The sequence below is a fragment of the Eurosta solidaginis genome, chromosome 2 (assembly GCF_040869045.1).
Source record: "Eurosta solidaginis isolate ZX-2024a chromosome 2, ASM4086904v1, whole genome shotgun sequence".
Lineage (NCBI taxonomy): Eukaryota > Metazoa > Arthropoda > Insecta > Diptera > Tephritidae > Eurosta > Eurosta solidaginis.
The window spans coordinates 106,574,611-106,593,266 of record NC_090320.1 but is presented as its reverse complement, the minus strand read 5'-3'; the positions used below and the strand labels follow the sequence as shown (position 1 = coordinate 106,593,266).

The 18,656-nt window shown below is 45.4% G+C and overlaps 1 protein-coding gene across 4 annotated transcripts in view; it reads left to right on the top strand.

The window, feature by feature from the left end:
- Nucleotides 1–18,656, top strand: part of eIF4A (eukaryotic translation initiation factor 4A) — a 149,593-nt gene that overhangs the window by 32,881 nt on the left and 98,056 nt on the right. The window contains exon 1 of one of the 4 annotated variants that reach the window (XM_067766073.1): nt 11,039–11,079. The exons of the other annotated variants lie outside the window; for them this stretch is intronic. Coding sequence (XP_067622174.1) covers nt 11,054–11,079 — 26 coding nt within the window. The 5' untranslated portion in view covers nt 11,039–11,053. Of the gene's footprint in view, nt 1–11,038; nt 11,080–18,656 lie in introns of those variants that run through there. 4 annotated transcript variants of the gene reach the window in all.

Here is an 18,656-nt window from a genome sequence, read left to right as displayed (position 1 = left end):
AGGAGACTCGGCAACCGGAGTTGTAGGCATCTATCATTATCAGATTTGCCCTATCCACTCTGCCCTCTAGGATAGGTTAGGTGGTAGCTGCCCTGATAAGGATAGCTCACTTGGACAACACGAAGGTCCGTTGTGATACCACATACACCAAAAATAACGGTGACCTAGATCCAGCTACTTAGAGAATCGTTGGGTAGCAACGATAAAGCTCCGAATGATACCGATCTCAACTTTGGATATATCCTCGGGAGATCCAAGTGAGTCGCGACCGAAGTACTTTCGCCTAATTCTGGCAAAAGCTGGACAATCAAGCATAAAGTGATTTGGTGATTCCACCTCATCATCCTCCATACAGCTGCAGCAGGATGGAGTTTCCAGTATATTGAGACGTACCGCATGGATACACATGGGACAGTGCCCTGTCAAAACCCCAATGACCATTGATAGGTGAGCCTTAGTAAACCCAATTATTTCAGCAGACCTCCTGCCATCCACTTTCGGCCAGAAAGATCTTGCTACCCTGCAAGACGTGGTATCCGCCCAACGTTTGCTGAGCTGATTCGAGGCCCAGCTATGGAGGAGCAATCCACAGGTGGCCAGCGGGATCCCGAAGTCCCTACAGCCATCTTCATCCGGTTCAGTTGTACCGATGCGGGCTAAGAGATCCGCTTGACAGTTACCCGGGATATCACTATGGCCCGGGACCCAGATAATCTTAATTGTAAAATAATTCGATGCAATCGCAAGCGAGGTCAGGCACTCCCAGACCACCCTCGATCGCACTGTAGTTGAGCTAAAGGCCTTGATAGCCGATTGGCTATCAGAGTAGATGTTAAATTCCCTAACCGTGGTAGCACTGGATAGCATTCCATCCACCGCATCCTTAATCGCAGCAATTTCCGCTTGGAATACACTGCAGTGATCAGCCAACTTAAACTTGCGGCTTAAATTTAGCTCTTGACAAAAGACCCCCCCACCAACCTTTCCATCCAGCTTTGACCCATCCGTGAACAAGTTAACCGGTCCCATGCCCCAGATAATTCCTCTTCCCCAATCCTCTCTCTCTGGAATAACTGGAGTGAAGGTTGTATAGGGAGCTGTTATCGGCATACAGTAGTCCGTTCTGTCCGGGATGAAGTCGAAACTCTGCCCTCTAACTCAGTACAGTTAGTGCTTCTGCTCTTATTTCTGAGACTATCCGCGTTAGCCTCTATGATACTTTTGTAGCTGCCCCAGTCTGTTTTCCTGGGATTTCTTTTAGGGCTGTATTGCCCCGATACAGCACCCAGCTCAAACCTTATGATCCTATGATCCGATAGGGAGGGTTCTTCTGAGACTCTCCATTTCGAGATCATATTCTCAGTCAGGTTGTTGCCAAGTGTTATATCTAGGACCTCTGCCCTGACTCTCGTGACAAACGTCGGTTTGCTCCCGACGTTATATATATAAAAATCGTTGCTCACTATATATTCTAAAACACTCACCTCTTTGGTTGGTATCATTGCTGCCCCACTCCGTGTTGTGGGAGTTAGCATCGCTTCCTATGATCAACGGAAGTTTCGCTCTTCTGCAGTGCTCCACTAGCTTCTGCACGTTAACTGGAGGAACTGTGCTGTCGTCCCCCGGGAAGTAGGCTGCGGCCAGCACAATGCTGGTGTTGTCTCCATTCACCTTTGCCTCGATCTGCACCGCCACCAGATCCCGGCTTAAAAATTCTGTAATGCAAAAATAGTTAATGTTTGACTTAAGCATTACACATGCTCTTGGTCTCTGCTGTGAGAGATCCCAAATAACTTTGTTATTACTTACATTAAGGCCCCTCACCTGTCCCTTGTAAGCCCAAGGTTCTTGTATGAGGGCGATGCCCAGATCATCCGAGGCGAACCTCCTCACCAGTACAGCCGAGGCTGCAATGGCGTGATGGAGGTTGATCTGGGCTATTTTTATGCTTGTGCCGGTCATTTTGGCCCGGCCGGCCTCATCGGATCATCTTCATCCGACAATCCGCTCTCGCTTTCGTCCCGCCTATTCAGCTCCAGCTCCTGGAGGTCGAGGCCCTCGATGAGCTCTTGTGTGGTGGGGATTTCTTTTTCATCCCCAGGCTGCACGATTTTGTCCTTGCTTGATGCGGTGGGAGGGTTTGTGGTCTCGCGAGCTCTGATGGTATCGGTGCTCGCGTCCGTCATATTTTCGTCCGATAGCTCGCCTCTGTCGGTGCCCTCTGCCTCCGCCTTGTCTTCCGGCTGCTCACTATTCCCTGGTTGCCTCTGCCTCCAGGGTCTCACTAGGACCAGGCCGTACCTATAGTGCAGCTTAAGCCCGTTCCTGCGTATGATTTGATACGATTCCTCGTTTAGGCCTACGTCGAGACGTAGGCCTGTTTCCTCTGCGCTACAATTAATGACGCGCCATCTCTGCGTCCTGAGGCCCTCATTTTGGTTGGCGAGGAGCCGTAACGCAAACTCTTTTGGGCGTTCCGCACTTCTGGGGAGGAACATAGTCACATTATGCGTTGGCGGTATTTCATCCCCGCGTCTCGTGCACAATTGTGGCCCTGTCCACCCCTCAAGCGTCGGTATTACTTCAACGAGCCACTTAACTGTTTTTTCGTCCTCGCAGTCCACGAGGAGGAGCCCCGCTTCCCAAGGCAGTCGGTTCTATGTACCGGAGCGACTCGGGATTTTTCCCGACCAAGGACTGTCATTTCAGTGTGACCCCATTTAATTTGTTTCGTCCCTCCCACAAATTGTCATCCTCCCAGCAGCTCCTTGCAGCAGGACTGCTACATATTCTCTTACTCCGGGAAGGTATCGAACCCAATCCGGGTCCGTCTCCTCACCCCGGTCCTGAGAAATGGTTTTGCTGCATTTGCCAGAAAAGAATCTTTTTAGGACGGTCATACTCTGTTCAGTGTGTCTCGTGCAAGGGATGGTTGCATCGGACAGGTTGTTCTGGGCTTGATCCCAAAGCCCGACGTCCACGTAACTTTTATAAATCTTTTGTGGCTCCTTGCTGCTCACGCCTAAGGGCGTCCCGTAGTCTACGCCTAAGCGTATCCCCACTACCTTCCAGCAGCTTCGCTGCTCAGCAAGCCACAACAAGTACCCGCTGCTGCTCGCGCCACACGGCGCCAACAACTCAAACAGCTGATACCACTCATAACTACTACCTTCGTAGTAGAGCTGGTAGCAATGCTGAGCATCAGCCCCTGCCCCCGTCTTCATCTCCTCCCCTCTTTTCTGGCAGCAATCGTGCAGGTCAGGGAAACAGACTCTTAGTCCCTGCCTCCGTTTGCACCGTCTGCCAGCACAGAATATATAGGTTTGCGACATCCGCTCAATGCAGCTCCTGCCTTGGGTGGTGCCACTTTCCTAGATGTTCTGGTCTCCGCGACGGCAACCCCTCGACGGGTTTCATCGCGCCATGTTGCCAGGTCGCAAACCCAAATCATCCGGGTACCCCAATGCTTGCCCAAGGGCGCCCAGTCCCAAGGCCACAACAGCAATTGCGTCCTGGCCTTCCACAACCTAGGCGTAGTCACCCCTCACTTACCCCTAGAGTGGCGGCGTCACCCCTCATGCACTTCAGAATTCTGCAGTTCAACTGTAATGGACTAACTGGGAAGATTACGGAGATAGTCGATTTCATGAAGCGGCACAACATCCGCATTGCTGCGATTCAAGAGACTAAACTCACAGCAAGATCTGCATTGCAGACCTGCTCTGGTTATAATCTCCACAGGAAAGACCGCGAGAGCGGAAATGGAGGCGGCCTCGCGTTTATTATACACCACTCTGTGCAATATTATATATTTGATCCTGGCATCGACCGCAGTGACAATGTCTTAGAACGTCAAGGCCTATCTGTCCGGTCAGGCGATGCAAATCTAGAAATCATCAACATCTACATCCCTCCTGTCACCTGTTGCCCCAGTGGATACCGCCCTAATATCGAGGCCTTACTCACTGGCAACAATCGCATTATCTTAGGCGATTTCAATGCCCATCACGACCTATGGCATTCAAACTTGCGGGCGGACAGTAGGGGTGAGATGTTGGCGGATCAAATAGACGAAACGACGTTCTGCACAATTAACGGAGACGCCCCCACACGTATGGTAGGAAGCTGTCATAGCTCGCCAGATATCTCAATCGTGAGCGCAGAACTCGTAAACTGCGTCAACTGGCAGCCGATGGTAACATTGGCATCCGACCTCCTGCCCATACTTATTTCGTTCGAGCGTACCGACGACTTCATCGTCACCGAAAAACGCACTTTCATAAACTTCAAAAAAGGAAAGTGGGAAGAATATAAATCTGCAACAGACAGCAGCTTTGCTGCCCTCCCTATCCCGACTGATGCCCGCCAAGGGGAGCGTGCCTTCCGTAAGGTCATTGAATCCGCCTCGGCACATTTCATTCCCGCCGGGAGAATTCCCGAAATCCGGCCCCACTTCCCGGCGGAGGCCGCGAGCTTAGCGAGGGAACGCGACCTTATAAGACAGCTTGATCCAGGCGACCCCCAAATAAGGGATATAAACCAACGCATCAGATTGCTTGTGGACGAACACAAGCGGGCGAAATGGGAAGAGCACCTAAGAGGTTGTAACCTCTCTACCGGTGTAGGTAAACTTTGGTCCACCGTAAAGTCCCTATCGAATCCGACTAAGCACAAAGACAAAGTTTCCATCGCCTTTGGCGATAAGGTGCTGTCGGATGCGAAAAAATGCGCGAGCGCTTTCTGCCGACAATATATAATGCATCCTACGGTCGACAAAGATAGACGGAGAGCCAATAGACGTGCACATAAACACAAACTCAGCGCGTCACCAATTACCATCACCGCTAGAGAGGTTGAGGACGCCATTGGTCGCGCTAAACCATCCAAAGCAGTGGGCCCAGACGGCATAGCCATGCCGATGCTTAAAAACCTAGGGAAAGAGGGTTTCAAATATTTAGCGCATGTCTTCAACCTGTCTCTTTCCACCTTTGTCATACCCGAGAAATGGAAAATGGCCAAGGTGGTCCCGCTACTAAAGCCTGGGAAACCAGCTAACGTAGGTGAGTCATATCGTCCGATATCTCTCCTATCGCCAGTGGCAAAGACGCTTGAAGCCATTTTGCTCCCTCATTTCCAAGCACATTTGCAGCTAGCCCCTCATCAGCATGGCTTCAGAAAACTGCATAGCACTACCTCCGCGCTAAATGTCATTAGCACCCAGATAAATTGCGGTTTGAATCAATATCCCCACCATAGAACAGTACTCGTAGCGTTAGACCTATCAAAAGCTTTTGATACGGTCAACCATGGCTCGTTACTGGAAGACCTGGAAGGGTCTACCCTTCCCCCATGTCTTAAAAGGTGGACCGCAAATTATCTGGGTGGTCGGCAGGCATCGGTGCAAATCAGAGACGAAACACAAAACAAAGGAGAATTAAACAAGGGGTGCCACAGGGTGGTGTCCTATCCCCGCTTTTGTTTAATTTCTACATATCTAAGCTACCTTCACCACCGGAAGGAGTCACAATCGTTTCCTACGCCGATGACTGCACAATAATGGCCACAGGCCCAGGCCCAAAGATCGATGAGCTATGCAATAAAATAAACGGCTATCTCCCTGATCTCTCCAGTTTTTTCGCCTCGCGAAACCTGTCATTGTCACCGACTAAATCTTCCGCGACCTTATTTACAACATGGACGCCCCAAATGTCGACAATATTGAACATCCACGTCGATGGCACTACGCTACCGACTGTCCTACACCCCAAAATCTTGGGTGTGACGTTTGATCAGGATCTACATTTTGGTGCGCACGCAACCGCAATTGTTCCAAGAATTCAGAGCCGTAATAAAATCCTCAAATCCCTTGCTGGCAGTACCTGACGCTCTTGACCACATACAAAGCAATTAGCCAGCCGATTACGTGCTACGCGTCACCCATATGGTCGCCAAGCCTAAAAACCACCCACTGGAAGAAACTACAGGCCTGCCAAAATACTGCTCTCAGAATCGCCACGGGCTGTCTTCTTATGTCCCCAGAACACCATCTGCATAATGAGGCGAGAATACTCCCCATCAGGGAGAGAAATGAGATGCTGACCAAACAGTTTCTGTTGAATACCCAGAAACCTGGGCATCCCAACAGACATCTGATTGACGAACCAGCACCGCCTAGAGGCCTAAGGAGTCATCTCCGTAAGCATTTTGAGGAAATACGGCACCTGAGAACCCAGCCGTATGAAGCGGAAAAACACAAGCAGGTCCTTGGTGAACTCCATAGACAGGCGTCGGACCTTTATGTCGGGAATTGCCCGGTGAATCCAGTACTTGAAGAAAAATATCCAGAACTCGCAGAAGAGGAACGCATACTCCCCAGGGAAACGCGTGTCACTCTTGCTCAACTTCGTTCTGGATACTGTAACAGGTTAAACTCTTACCTATCCAGAATCAACCCCGACATACAAAATGTATGCCCTGCTTGCAATGTGTCCCCACATGACACCAACCATCTCTTTAATTGTAATGTGGAACCAACGCCTCTAACACCCCTTTCCTTATGGTCCACCCCTGTTGAAACGGCAAGTTTCCTTGGACTCCCGTTAGAGGATATTGATGACAATTTGTGATCGGTCGCGGCTATTAGGTGGGGCGAGCATTGCTACAACAACAACAACAGGAGCCCTGCTTGGGATTCAAGGGGTTGTGTAGCGCAATATATAGCTTCTCCAACCCAATTGTCAACCTCACCTTCGAGCGGCGAATCCCGTTTCACTAACAGACGAGGCTCTGGCGACCCCAAGCTCCTCATGAACTTGGGGGTGGGGAGGGAGGGATGGCCTGAAGGTTCAATGTGGCCATATAAATCGTTCCCGAGATGGTCGGGCCAGCACATTAATGGTGCTGTGTTACCGGAGCGTATCAGATCTGTATCCGACAAAGGACCATCACATCGATAACACTCCCCAAAGCCTTCGGGGAGTAACCTAATCGCTACAACAACAACAACAACAATAGCCCTGCTCGGAAGTATACCCCGCAAAAAACTAGGGCATGCACACATCCCCTGAACACTCCGTCCATTATGAGCTCTTGTAGATTCGTCAGGTCTTCTTGACTTAGGGCCTCCGCCGGGTAGTTACTGGGCAGAACAGCTATTCGGATACCCCTAAGGGCTTCCGAATAGCTCTGCTGCCTTGGTGCCATCCCAGCGGGTACCCCAGTCGCCCTGGCTTGAATCTCCCTGCCCGTGGGTGCAGTCTTCCTGGGAGCGTTGGCCCGTTGCCTTTTTGAGCTCGGAGTTTCCTCCGGCGTAATTTGCCCGATCCTGCGCTTTTCAGCGGGAGCGGGCGCATGCTGGTCAGCTGCCACTGGCTGTGCTCTCCTTCCTTCTCTGCTTCCACTTTGAGCATTGGCTTTTCTCTGCCCGTGGTCTGGTTCATGCCTGCGTTCATCTGCCCTGGCTCTTGCCTCCCTGGGCGACAGGCCTTCCTCTAGATATCGGAGGTATCTTTTTACTCCAGCCCCACTTAGTCCAAAGCGTCTCTTGTCATCCAGCGCTTCTGGACTGCCCCGTGGTGGAAGTGCAGGTTGCCTGCCTCTGTTGTGCCTTCTGTTAGGCCGCTTCCACTCCTCCGGGTTCCGCTCCCTTTCTGGGACCTTCCATAGGTGCTCTGTGAGCTGCTACTAGATTCATGCTCCGACGGTGAACGCCTAGACTTACTCGTCCCTCTAGAGGGACTGCTAGGGTGGTGGTTTTCGTGCTTGGATGCACCGTCGTAGCCTCTCTCTGTCAGCTTTTCTCGCTCTCTTGCAGTTAACTCTTTTGTTTTTTCTTTCGGCCCGCGCTGCGCAATGGAGGTACTGGGCCCTCCATGGATCGCGGGTTTGTTTCCTGCCGCCGCCTTCTGCTCACCTTGTTTGACTTGCCCGCGCTGCTCACCAGTGGATAGGGGTCCCCTGGGGATCGCGGGTTTCTCTGCTTCGTAGTTGGAGTGCTCTTCGGGCCCGCGCTGCTCTCCTTGGGTTTTGGTGTTGCCCTTGGGGTTCGCGGTTTTGAGAGCCGGTTCTCTGTAACTCCAGTGCTAGTGGAGGGAGATTCATCCCTCTGATGCTCTAAGAAGAGCATTGCCTCCTCTTTCGTGAGGCTTTCCAGGAATTGCCTGGAGTACGTGCGTGGCCTGCTGCTTCTCTGCCCGCTGCTCTTTTTGGAGCCCGTTTTTTTTTGTTGTGCTTTTATTGCTATTGTTGTTGTTGGTTTTTTTGTTGTTGTTGTTCATCATCTTTTCCTTACGACAACTTGCTTGACATGGCAAGCGTTGTTGTCTCTGCTTTAATTTGGGGAACTGGGTTGGTCCGCCGCGGCAGAGCCCCTTGACGCGGTAAGGCCATGGTTACTCCCCAAGGTGGCCCGGTGTTGGGGAGGCGCCGTTATAATACAGCCGGAGTTGTGGACCTCCTGGCTGCAAACCAGTCCAATGGGCACGGTGACGCATGACACCCTGGATTAGGAGGTGACAGTTCCTGGTTACCGATCGCATTCGACCACATCTGTCAGGTGAACGCGGTTGCCCCGCTCCCATCTGACCAATTAGTATCGAATGCGATCGGCGTAAGCCCCTGCACCGCTACAAGGTGACTGTCTTCGCAGGAGTGTATGGTATTATTAAGACCGTATTCTACTTGACCTAACTTGGCTGACCAGTTGGCATGGTTAATCGGCTCGGAGATTTTACTCAACATGGCCTTGATTATTCTATTCACCCTTTCTACCTGTCCGTTTGCTTGTGGGGAAGCCGTGGCTACTTTCACATGACATATGTTGTTTTTTAACAAATACGCGTCGAATTCGAGAGAAGTGAAACAAGAGCCGCGGTCAGATATCAGCCTCTTGGGTCTGCTGTAATAACTGAAGTATTTGTCTAGGGAAGCTATGACTTCTTTCGTACTCGTTGAATTTACTGGATACAAACGAACGAATTTCGTGAATGCATCAACAACCACTAAAATATATTTGCGCTTCGAGTTAACGGAGGGCAGAGGGCCAAAGTGATCGACATGTATGGTGTCGAATGGTATCGGTATTTTAGCAATGCTATGCATATTTCGCTTGTTCACGCAGGCTGGGGCTAAGAACATGATGCATTTAATGCAATTTTGAACAAAGTTTTCTACTTTATCTTTCATCTTGGGTAGCCAATAGTGTTTCTTTAGTTGATCGCACGTCTTATCGACGCCTAAGTGACCAATTTTCTCATGAATCAGTCTAATAATGTTATTCTCCATCTCATTCGGGACGTACAACTGTAGCCTCCCCTCCCCCTCTTTCCTAAAGACGAGACCGTCTACTAATTCAAAGTTCGGCACGGGACCTGTCTCTAGCTTTTCTCGTAATTGTTTTATGTTATTGTCGCGGTATTGTGTCGCTTGGATGTGAAAATCTGCTTCGTCAGCATCCGCGGCGAAGACCATTTCGCAAAGTTTTGTTATTCCCGCAGGCTTCTTGTCGATAGTAGCGACGATTGATTCGGATTCATCGGCAGTTCCGGCTTCAGGGCAGCGGCTAAGCGCATCAACGTGTCCCATGTTAACTCCACCTCTGTGTTGAATTGTATAGTTATAATTTTCAAGCTCTAGAGCCCATCTGGCTATCCGCGGGTTAAGTTGTTTTTTACTTAAAGTCATCGTAAGGGAGTAGAGCGTATATGATGGACAGGGTTTCCAGTTCGAAGCTGTGGTATCTTGCTTCCGCGGGTGAGGTGGCTTTTGAAAAGTACATAATCGGGTGCAAACGACAGTCCGTTTGTCTTTGGAGTATGACCGAACCGAAACCTGCTGAACTTGCATCGCAGTGCAATTCAGTTTGTTCCTTCGGATCGTATATTGCAAGCACTGGGGCGGACGACAGTTTTATTTTAAGCTCCTTAAAGACTCGTAAACAGTCTTCTGACAGTTCGAATTTAACACCATCTCGTGTCAGTTTTTGTAATGGTCCAGCTATTTTAGCAAAATTCGGAATAAACCTTCTGAATTATGAGAAGAGGCCTAAGCAGGTCTTAAGTTCTTTACAATTTTTCGGGAGCCTATATTTTTTGATTGCTTCTATGTGCGCATCGCTGGGGCGAATGCCATCCGAACTGACTGAATAGCCTAAATATTCGAGAGTATTAAACCCGAACATACATTTATTTAGCCTAAGTTCTAAATTCGTTTCCTTCATTCTTCTAAGTACTTTGCCGAGGATCTTAACGTGGGTTTGGAATTCTACCGTGGCTACAATTAAATCATCCATATATATCATTATCGATCCATCGTCAACCAAATCTTTAAAAATGTTGCGGACATATCGCTGGAATACAGCGGGGGCGTTTTTTAACCCAAACGGCATACGCATATATTCAAATTGACCTTAAGGCGTTACAAAAGATGTATATTTAATGGAATCTGGGGCCATTTTAACATGGAAGAACCCGTTTTTTAGGTCTAGTGTTGAGAAAAATTTTTTTCCGCCTAGATAGTCGAGGCAGTCTTCGATCAAGGGGAGCGGGAAATTGTCCCGAACTGTTAATTTATTCAGCGGTCGGTAATCAACACATTTACGAATTTCGCCATTCTTTTTTTTTACTAATACAACCGCAGAGGCATATGGTGAATCGCTTGGCCTAATGATACTCTTTTCCAATAATTCATCCGTTATCTTTCTAAGTTCAGCTTTTTCATAATGAGAAAGTCGCCTTGGCAACGCATGGAATGGTTTATCCTCAACTAACCTTATTTTCATCTCGTAATCATACGGTTTAGATTCGATATTTCTTGGCCTCAACTAGTTATCTTCTAAGGTCTTTCTCAATACATCAGTACTATTTTCTTCTAATTCTTGATTTATATTAATTTCAGATATGCAGGCGGCCTGTTTATTAAAAATATTCTCACTAAAATTTTGATCAAGTGGGCATAACCCATCGCTGCAAGCCTCATGAGACACTACGTTTATTTCTTCGAGCTCAACATCTTCTACCCGTATACTGCTTTTTGGTACAGAGATTTGTAATTCTGAATGCCTCTTTTCACCCTTAAGACTAGGTATATTATTCAAGTTAAGCGCACAGAAATAAGAAGTGTTATCTGGCATATCATTATTTTCTTGTTTTGTATGTTTAATTGTCGCATCACCTAATAAGCATAAGCAAATATGAAATCTTTTTAAAAAATCTCTGCCTAAAATTAGAGGAATCTCCATAGTGTCATCAGGCACCACATTTAAAACAAATTCATCTATTTTATTTTTAAATTTTATTTCGCATTTAATTTTTCCAAAAATCATTAATTTGTTATTTTCCAATCCTCGATATTTTGACTGCTTGGCGACTCCGCTCACATCAAATGGCACAGCGGACTTGCGAACAAAGCTAGTTGGACTGCCAGTATCAAAGAGAGATAAACAATCCATAAATCTTTTGCACTTAACTTGCTTTGTTACATAGGCGACACTTACCATATTCATAGATCCTAACATTCGGTAGCAACTTTCTTCATCCCCATCTTCAGTGTCGGTCCCGACTGCAGCAACGGTTTTCTTCAAGTTTAGTACCTTTTTTGAGTTAGTACAACTGCGGTGGTCATGGCCCATCTTCCAGCAACGGAAACAACTTCCCACCGGCCTTTTTTCGTATGGACATTTGCTCTGAAAGTGTCCCATATGGGTGCAATTGAAGCAGCGTATTTCTGCTGCATCAGTTTCATCGTTCTTTGGCGTATTTGATTTTGATGGTTTCGGTTTTTGAACGTTGTCGTATATAGATGGGCGAGATGAGCGACGACGCTCGTATAGGTCAAGCGATTGTCTGAATTCTTTCATCGTCCTTGCGTTTATTAGGATATAAATTTCCGGGGACCTGTCTTGGAGGCCATCAACTATAAAGTTGATCAGTTCAAATTCGTCGACATAGTCACAACGAGCAGCGATGTTTTCCATTTCCAACACATATCGGCGAATGCTGCTTTTTTTTATCCCATTTATGAGTGGCCAACGCTTTGTATACTTCGTGACGGCTCACCACCCGACCAAATTCTCTAACCAAAAGCGATTTTAAATCTTCGTAATTTAGAACGTCTCTATACAGTAAAAGTTTAGCGTCACCGCAAAGAGAATTGCACAAGCAAGTGTACTTAAAAATGTCGTCTGCATTTACCATCTGCATGACTATCAAAATTGCGAAGAAAGTCGTGCACGCTATATGCTTTATTTTCACCGTCAAATTTTGTGATGGTATGTTCGATGTCCCGAAAAGTTAAACGATTTGGGATTTGTAGCCTACCGTTACCAATGGGGGTGTCGTTTCGTGCGTTTTGGAATTCACGTTTTAAGTCCGCAACGGATTTTTCCAACGTCAGGATTTCTTTTTCTTTTCTTAGGATTTCTATCCTTTTGTGCAGTTCATCTTTTATATGTTGTGGACTGTTAGGCATTTACCCGTATAATATGCCTGTAGCTTCTTCAGTGAACTCGGTTGTGGTATTGGCCATAGTGGCAGCGGTGGTGATGGCGTCGGTATTGGCAATGACAGCGGCGGTGGTGATGGCGTCGGTAGTGGCAGTGGCAGCGGTGGTAGTAATGGCGGCGGTTTCAGCGTCGGGAATGGCGATGACAGCGTCGGTGGTGATGGCGTCTGTAGTGACAGGGACATCGGTGACAGCGGCATCGGTTACGGCAGCACCAGCAGTGCCGGAAGCACCAGAAATAATAACATCATTGGTAATGTTTTGGTTATCCGCGGCAAATGAATCATTTGTATTAATAGCTGAAGGAACACGTACTGCAATATTGGTGGAAGGGATTTGGCCAGTCCCAACCACGTTTTTTAACAATTTCCGCAAACTGCGTTGTTGTAGCTGTTTGTGGAAATTCCACCCCAGCATCAGCCAAGATATTGGCCATTTCCTCACGAATGTTCATTTTTCAATTGTTTTTGTGGTACGTAAGTTCTTTTTTTCACACCTGAGCTTTAATTCCGGTTTATTTGTAATAATAATGCCAAGGTTGAGTTTTTTATGTATATCCGTTCGCATTCAGTGCTCTATTCTCAATCAATCTTTCTTTTTTTTTTGTGTCTACATCATTGCCATATTTTCACATTTTTTTTAAACATCTTTCTTATAATAATGTAACGAATTTACTTGCAATTCCTCTTATTTGCAATCCTCTGCTAAGTTCGAATCACTAAACTGTTGAATAAATAACTCCAATATTGAATAATGGAAAAATGGCCTTTATTAAAGTACTTCACAATGACACTTATACTTTGCTACTCGCTGGCTTAATAACCAAACTGATTGATAACTCAAATTGAACTCTACTATTGGCCGCCAGATCGCGTGCTTAATCAATAACTGATTGATTGCTCAACTCAAACTGAATTACTTCTTACTCGCCTGCCCCGCTTTTATAGTTTACGCTGCATACTTCTAGGCTCTTCGATTTCCAGAAGTTACTAGTTAGTTTCGGCTACAAAATCGCCAGCCACAACTACGTGCACAAATTATTGCTCTCTCTTGTGACAACTCAGATAAGATATATGCATGTGCCTGCGCATCGCCGATCCGCCGCTCGCACACGTACACATGTGTAGACGCAACTATTCATTCGTTTATGTAGATACATAATGATTGAATCACCGATGTGAACGTCTGCAGTTTACAGTCTCTCGCGCATACATAGGCGTATAAGTAAATGCATCTGTGTGTGGCATCTTTCGGCTGCCTTATATATGTGTATACATGATTTGATTATTGACGTAAATACTGCATATCGTGGCCTTGGCATCGCCTTAGTGATGGTATAACTTAGTGATGTTAATATCCGTGACACTGCCCTCCACCTAAGTCTGATCGTCCCGATCAGACAAATCTCTCGATCTAAACGCTGCTAGTATCGCCATATGTACCACTCTTCTACTCCGTGGTTTCTCAATGCTTTGTATGCGGTAGATGATATCACTGATCTTCTTCACAACCTTGTACGGGCCTTCCCAACTACACCGAAATTTGGATGGAACACCTTTCCGCCGGTGAGGGTTGTATAACAGTACCAAATTTCCCTCCCGGAAACCTTCCGAATTATTTTCCTTGTCGTACCTGTGTTTCATCTTACTACTCATTATCCTCGATCGTTCCCTCGCACTCTGTTGCCCGGCCAATGAAGAACTATTTCGCAGAGCTTGCGCTGGACGGATTTGATTTGCATAATCAGTATCGTTCCGACGCTTCACAACGGTAGTGTGCCTTGGCTTGAAACCACCCTTGCATTCTTTCTTCGTTTTAGTACGTCCGTTAGGGCTTTTCAATGCCAGTGTTTCTCTCACAGGTACCTTCGGTTTTGATTTGTTTGGCCCATTTGTTCCATCAACCTTTACCTTTGAATTTCGTGGCCTTCGTCGAGTCTTCTCCACCAGTACCCGATTACTGCTGAACCCTTTTTCCAAACTAAAGTTAAGTGGCACATGTTGGTTCTCATAACGCATCACCCTTCTCTGCATATCGATCTTGATGTCATGGTCAACCAAGAAATCCACTCCCAATATAACTTCATCAACAATCTCCGCCACAACAAATTTGTGTAGAACCATGACCTTCCCAATCAATACTTCACATATCACTTCTCCCTGAACTTGGTTATACTCGCCAGTGACCGTACGCAACTTTGCTCCAGGTAACGGTTTTACTCTCCTGTTGACCAAGTCAGATCGGATCAAGGAATGAGATGCGCCCGTATCTACAGTCAGTATTCGTTCGTTGCCATCCACATTCCCTCTGACGGTAAGACTGCTCGATTTTCTACCAATTTGCGACACAGATATCACAGGGCATTCAATAGCTGGATTTAGCTCTCTACCTCTTACTCGCTCTTGCTCATCTCCTCCAGCTTTGCGTTTGTGAACATTGTTGGAACTATTAAGGCCAAGATCGCAATGACGTGCAATGTGACCGGACTTCCCGCATTTGATAACTTTTTCACTCCGCTTTTGCGATCCTTTCAACGCCTCCAATATTGCGTCTACCCACTCTGGCCTTTCTACTTCCACACTTCGTGCTTTGAAAACTGGCTTACACAGAAGCGACGCTGTTTCCTGAATCAGGGCTTGTGACACCGTTTCTGCGAATGTTGGCTTTGGGTTTGCGTATGTAGCCCGCTTCGTTTCCACATCTCGTATGCCATTTATGAAGCTCTGGATTTTTACCCATTCAGTGTATTCCACGGGTGCGTCCGCATTCGCTAAATGTGCTAGCCTTTCAATATCCGAAGCAAACTCCTGCAAAGTCTCGTTAGCTTTTTGGTAGCGGTTTTGCAATTCTATTTGAAATATCTGTTTCCTGTGTTCGCTTCCGTATCGCCGTTCTACAGCAGCCATCAATGCGTCATAACTGTTCCGTTCGTACTCTGGAATAGTCTGTAAGATTCCGGCAGCTGGTCCTTTCAATGCTACGAAGAGTGCGGCAACTTTATCTTCCACATTCCAGTTGTTCACTGCTGCGGTCTTCTCAAACTGTAGCTTAAAGACCTGGAAAGGAACAGAACCGTCAAAGGATGGTGTTTTTACCTTTGGATTACTCGCTGAAACTGCTGGACGATTTAATTGTAACTGCTGAATCCGATCTTTCAAAGCATCCATCTCAGCTTCCATTTTATCTTGTCGTTCACTAAAACCCTCCAACTGCGATGACATGCGATCCTCTTGCGCTTTCAATTGCTGAGCCAACTGAGATATCATATATGTCTACTGTTCTTCCAGTTGCGATGCCATATATGTCTTCTGTTCTTCCAGTTGAGATGACATTTGCGACGACATTTCTGAAATACGCGTTTCTTGTGCTTCCATTTGTGATGACATATACGTTTTCTGTTCTTCCAATTGTGATGACATGTTGGTAGATATTTGTGATGACATTTCGGACATTTGTGCCAATATTGCAACCAATATCATGTTCAGGTCTGTGTTCGCCATCGTCTGCGGTGTTTCATTTTCTCTTCAATTTTTGTTGTTGTCTCGTCCTCATCAGGATAAAAAACATACTCGTCCACATCAATTCCTTCTGCTTCCACATCAATTCCTTCTGCTTCCATTGCCTCTCGTAGCCGTGCCTGAAGTTCGAGTTTAACGCCGCTTGTATTCAATCCACGGGCTTCCAACTCCTTTAGTTGCTGGATCTTCAATTCACTGAACTTTGCCATGTCCTTGTTGTCCTCTGGAATTTATTCAACAATTCCTTTTCTGACACCAATTGTAACGAATTTACTTGCAATTCCTCTTATTTGCAATCCTCTGCTAAGTTCGAATCACTAAACTGTTGAATAAATAACTCGAATATTGAATAATGGAAAAATGTCCTTTATTAAAGTACTTCACAATGACACTTATACTTTGCTACTCGCTGGCTTAATAACCAAACTGATTGATAACTCAAATTGAACTCTACTATTGGCCGCCAGATCGCGTGCTTAATCAATAACTGATTGATTGCTTAACTCAAACTGAATTACTTCTTACTCGCCTGCCCCGCTTTTATAGTTTACGCTGCATACTTCTAGGCTCTTCGATTTCCAGAAGTTACTAGTTAGTTTCGGCTACAAAATCGCCAGCCACAACTACGTGCACAAATTATTGCTCTCTCTTGTGACAACTCAGATAAGATATATGCATGTGCCTGCGCATCGCCGCTCCGCCGCTCGCACACGTACACATGTGTAGACGCAACTATTCATTCGTTTATGTAGATACATAATGATTGAATCACCGATGTGAACGTCTGCAGTTTACAGTCTCTCGCGCATACATAGGCGTATAAGTAAATGCATCTGTGTGTGACATCTTTCGGCTGCCTTATATATGTGTATACATGATTTGATTATTGACGTAAATACTGCATATCGTGGCCTTGGCATCGCCTTAGTGATGTTAATATCCGTGACAATAAGTTACAGAGGGCTGCGTCAGCGAAGCAAGAATCAAAGCGAGCACCTGATTGGCTGATCGCCAGATTCTTGCCTAAAAGACAGCGCTGCCATACTTATATTTTTCACATTACACCTTCTGCTCCCACAACCGATCTTACTGTTAGATGGCGTTGGCTGCAATCCATCCAGTGACTATTAGGGCTGGCACACAATTATTACTAACGACGAGTGTCATACCTTCATTCATATCTATTTCTTTGTCTGACAAAATGAATAGAATAGATGGGCAGTATACAAAGTGCGGTTCTATAATGGACTTATATATAATTATTTTGTACTTTTTTTTGAATATATTTGGATGTTCTCTGCATAACCCCAATTTTTTTCGCAACTTTCTCGACTGTGTAGTTTATATGTTCTTCAAACTTGAGTTTGTTATCAATTATAATTCCCAAATATTTTATACTGTCAATTTTTTGTATGCTTTCATCATTTATTTTTAAACCAATTATATCCTCATTAACGTTCCTCCTTGTTATTATCATAAATTTCGTTTTATTTATATTAAGTTTCAGTCTATTTCCGCACAACCATTTATACAGGTTATTCAGTATGTATGTATTTTGTATTTTACTTGAAAATTTGTTAATAGCACAACAATTTTGACAAATTATTTAACAGTGCTAGTCATGAATAGCATGAGCTATAAAATTGAACATTTATAATAATAATAAATTAGATTAATCAAATTAAATTAATTATAACGGATAATAGTGAAATATTTATGTATGTAAATGTAAATCTTAAAACTAATGAAAAGTAATTAATAAATAGTAAAAGACAGCAGTAGTGATGATAACCTTTGGCTGGTTTGTGATCGAACAGTATTTAACAAATAAAGAAAGACACAGAGAAAGGAAAAGGACTTAGAAATGAACATTTTAACAACAACAATTTGAGATCCAGTTTAAGATTCGTTAAAAAATGATGTTAGCTCTTTTTTGAAGTGCAGAGCATTACTTAAGAGTCGAAGACTTGTAGGTATGGAGTTCCAAAGACGTATTGCAGTAACAAAGAATTGGCGCTCAGAGGTTAGCGTGCGGTATCTAATGTGCTTAAGAAGAAGCACCGATCTTGATGATTACAGAAAAATAAGCTTACGATATAGATAGTCAGGTTCCTTCGTGTGTATCAATTTATGGAGGAAGGACAGTGTTTTGACTTTTAAAAGATTTTCGAAAGAAATGTTTAGCAATCTTTCAGCATGTTGTGATACGTGTTCAAGTCTTTTCAACCCATAAACATATCTAGCAATGTTGTTGTAAACAACATTTAGTTTGTTCTTGCACAGATAGTCACAGTTTGAGTAAATCACACAACCATGGAGTAGCGTAGGTATTAAGTACGCTTTAGCCAGAAGTAGTCTTATGTGCAAAGGCGTGAAATACTGTGTTAACCATAGTATTGTATTAGTTGTAGTTCATGTTGTATTAAAGTGCAGAATTAATATTATTCTCACTAATCATTATTAATGCATCATCAGCGAATATTTTAATTTCATAACCTTCAATAGCGTTAACTATATCATGAATATAAATTAAGAACAGTATCGGTGCCAAGACTGAGCCTTGCGGTAACACTATGGGTACTTCCAATTCATCAGACATCACGGTATTTATAACCGTTTTCTGTCTCCTCTGCTTCAAAT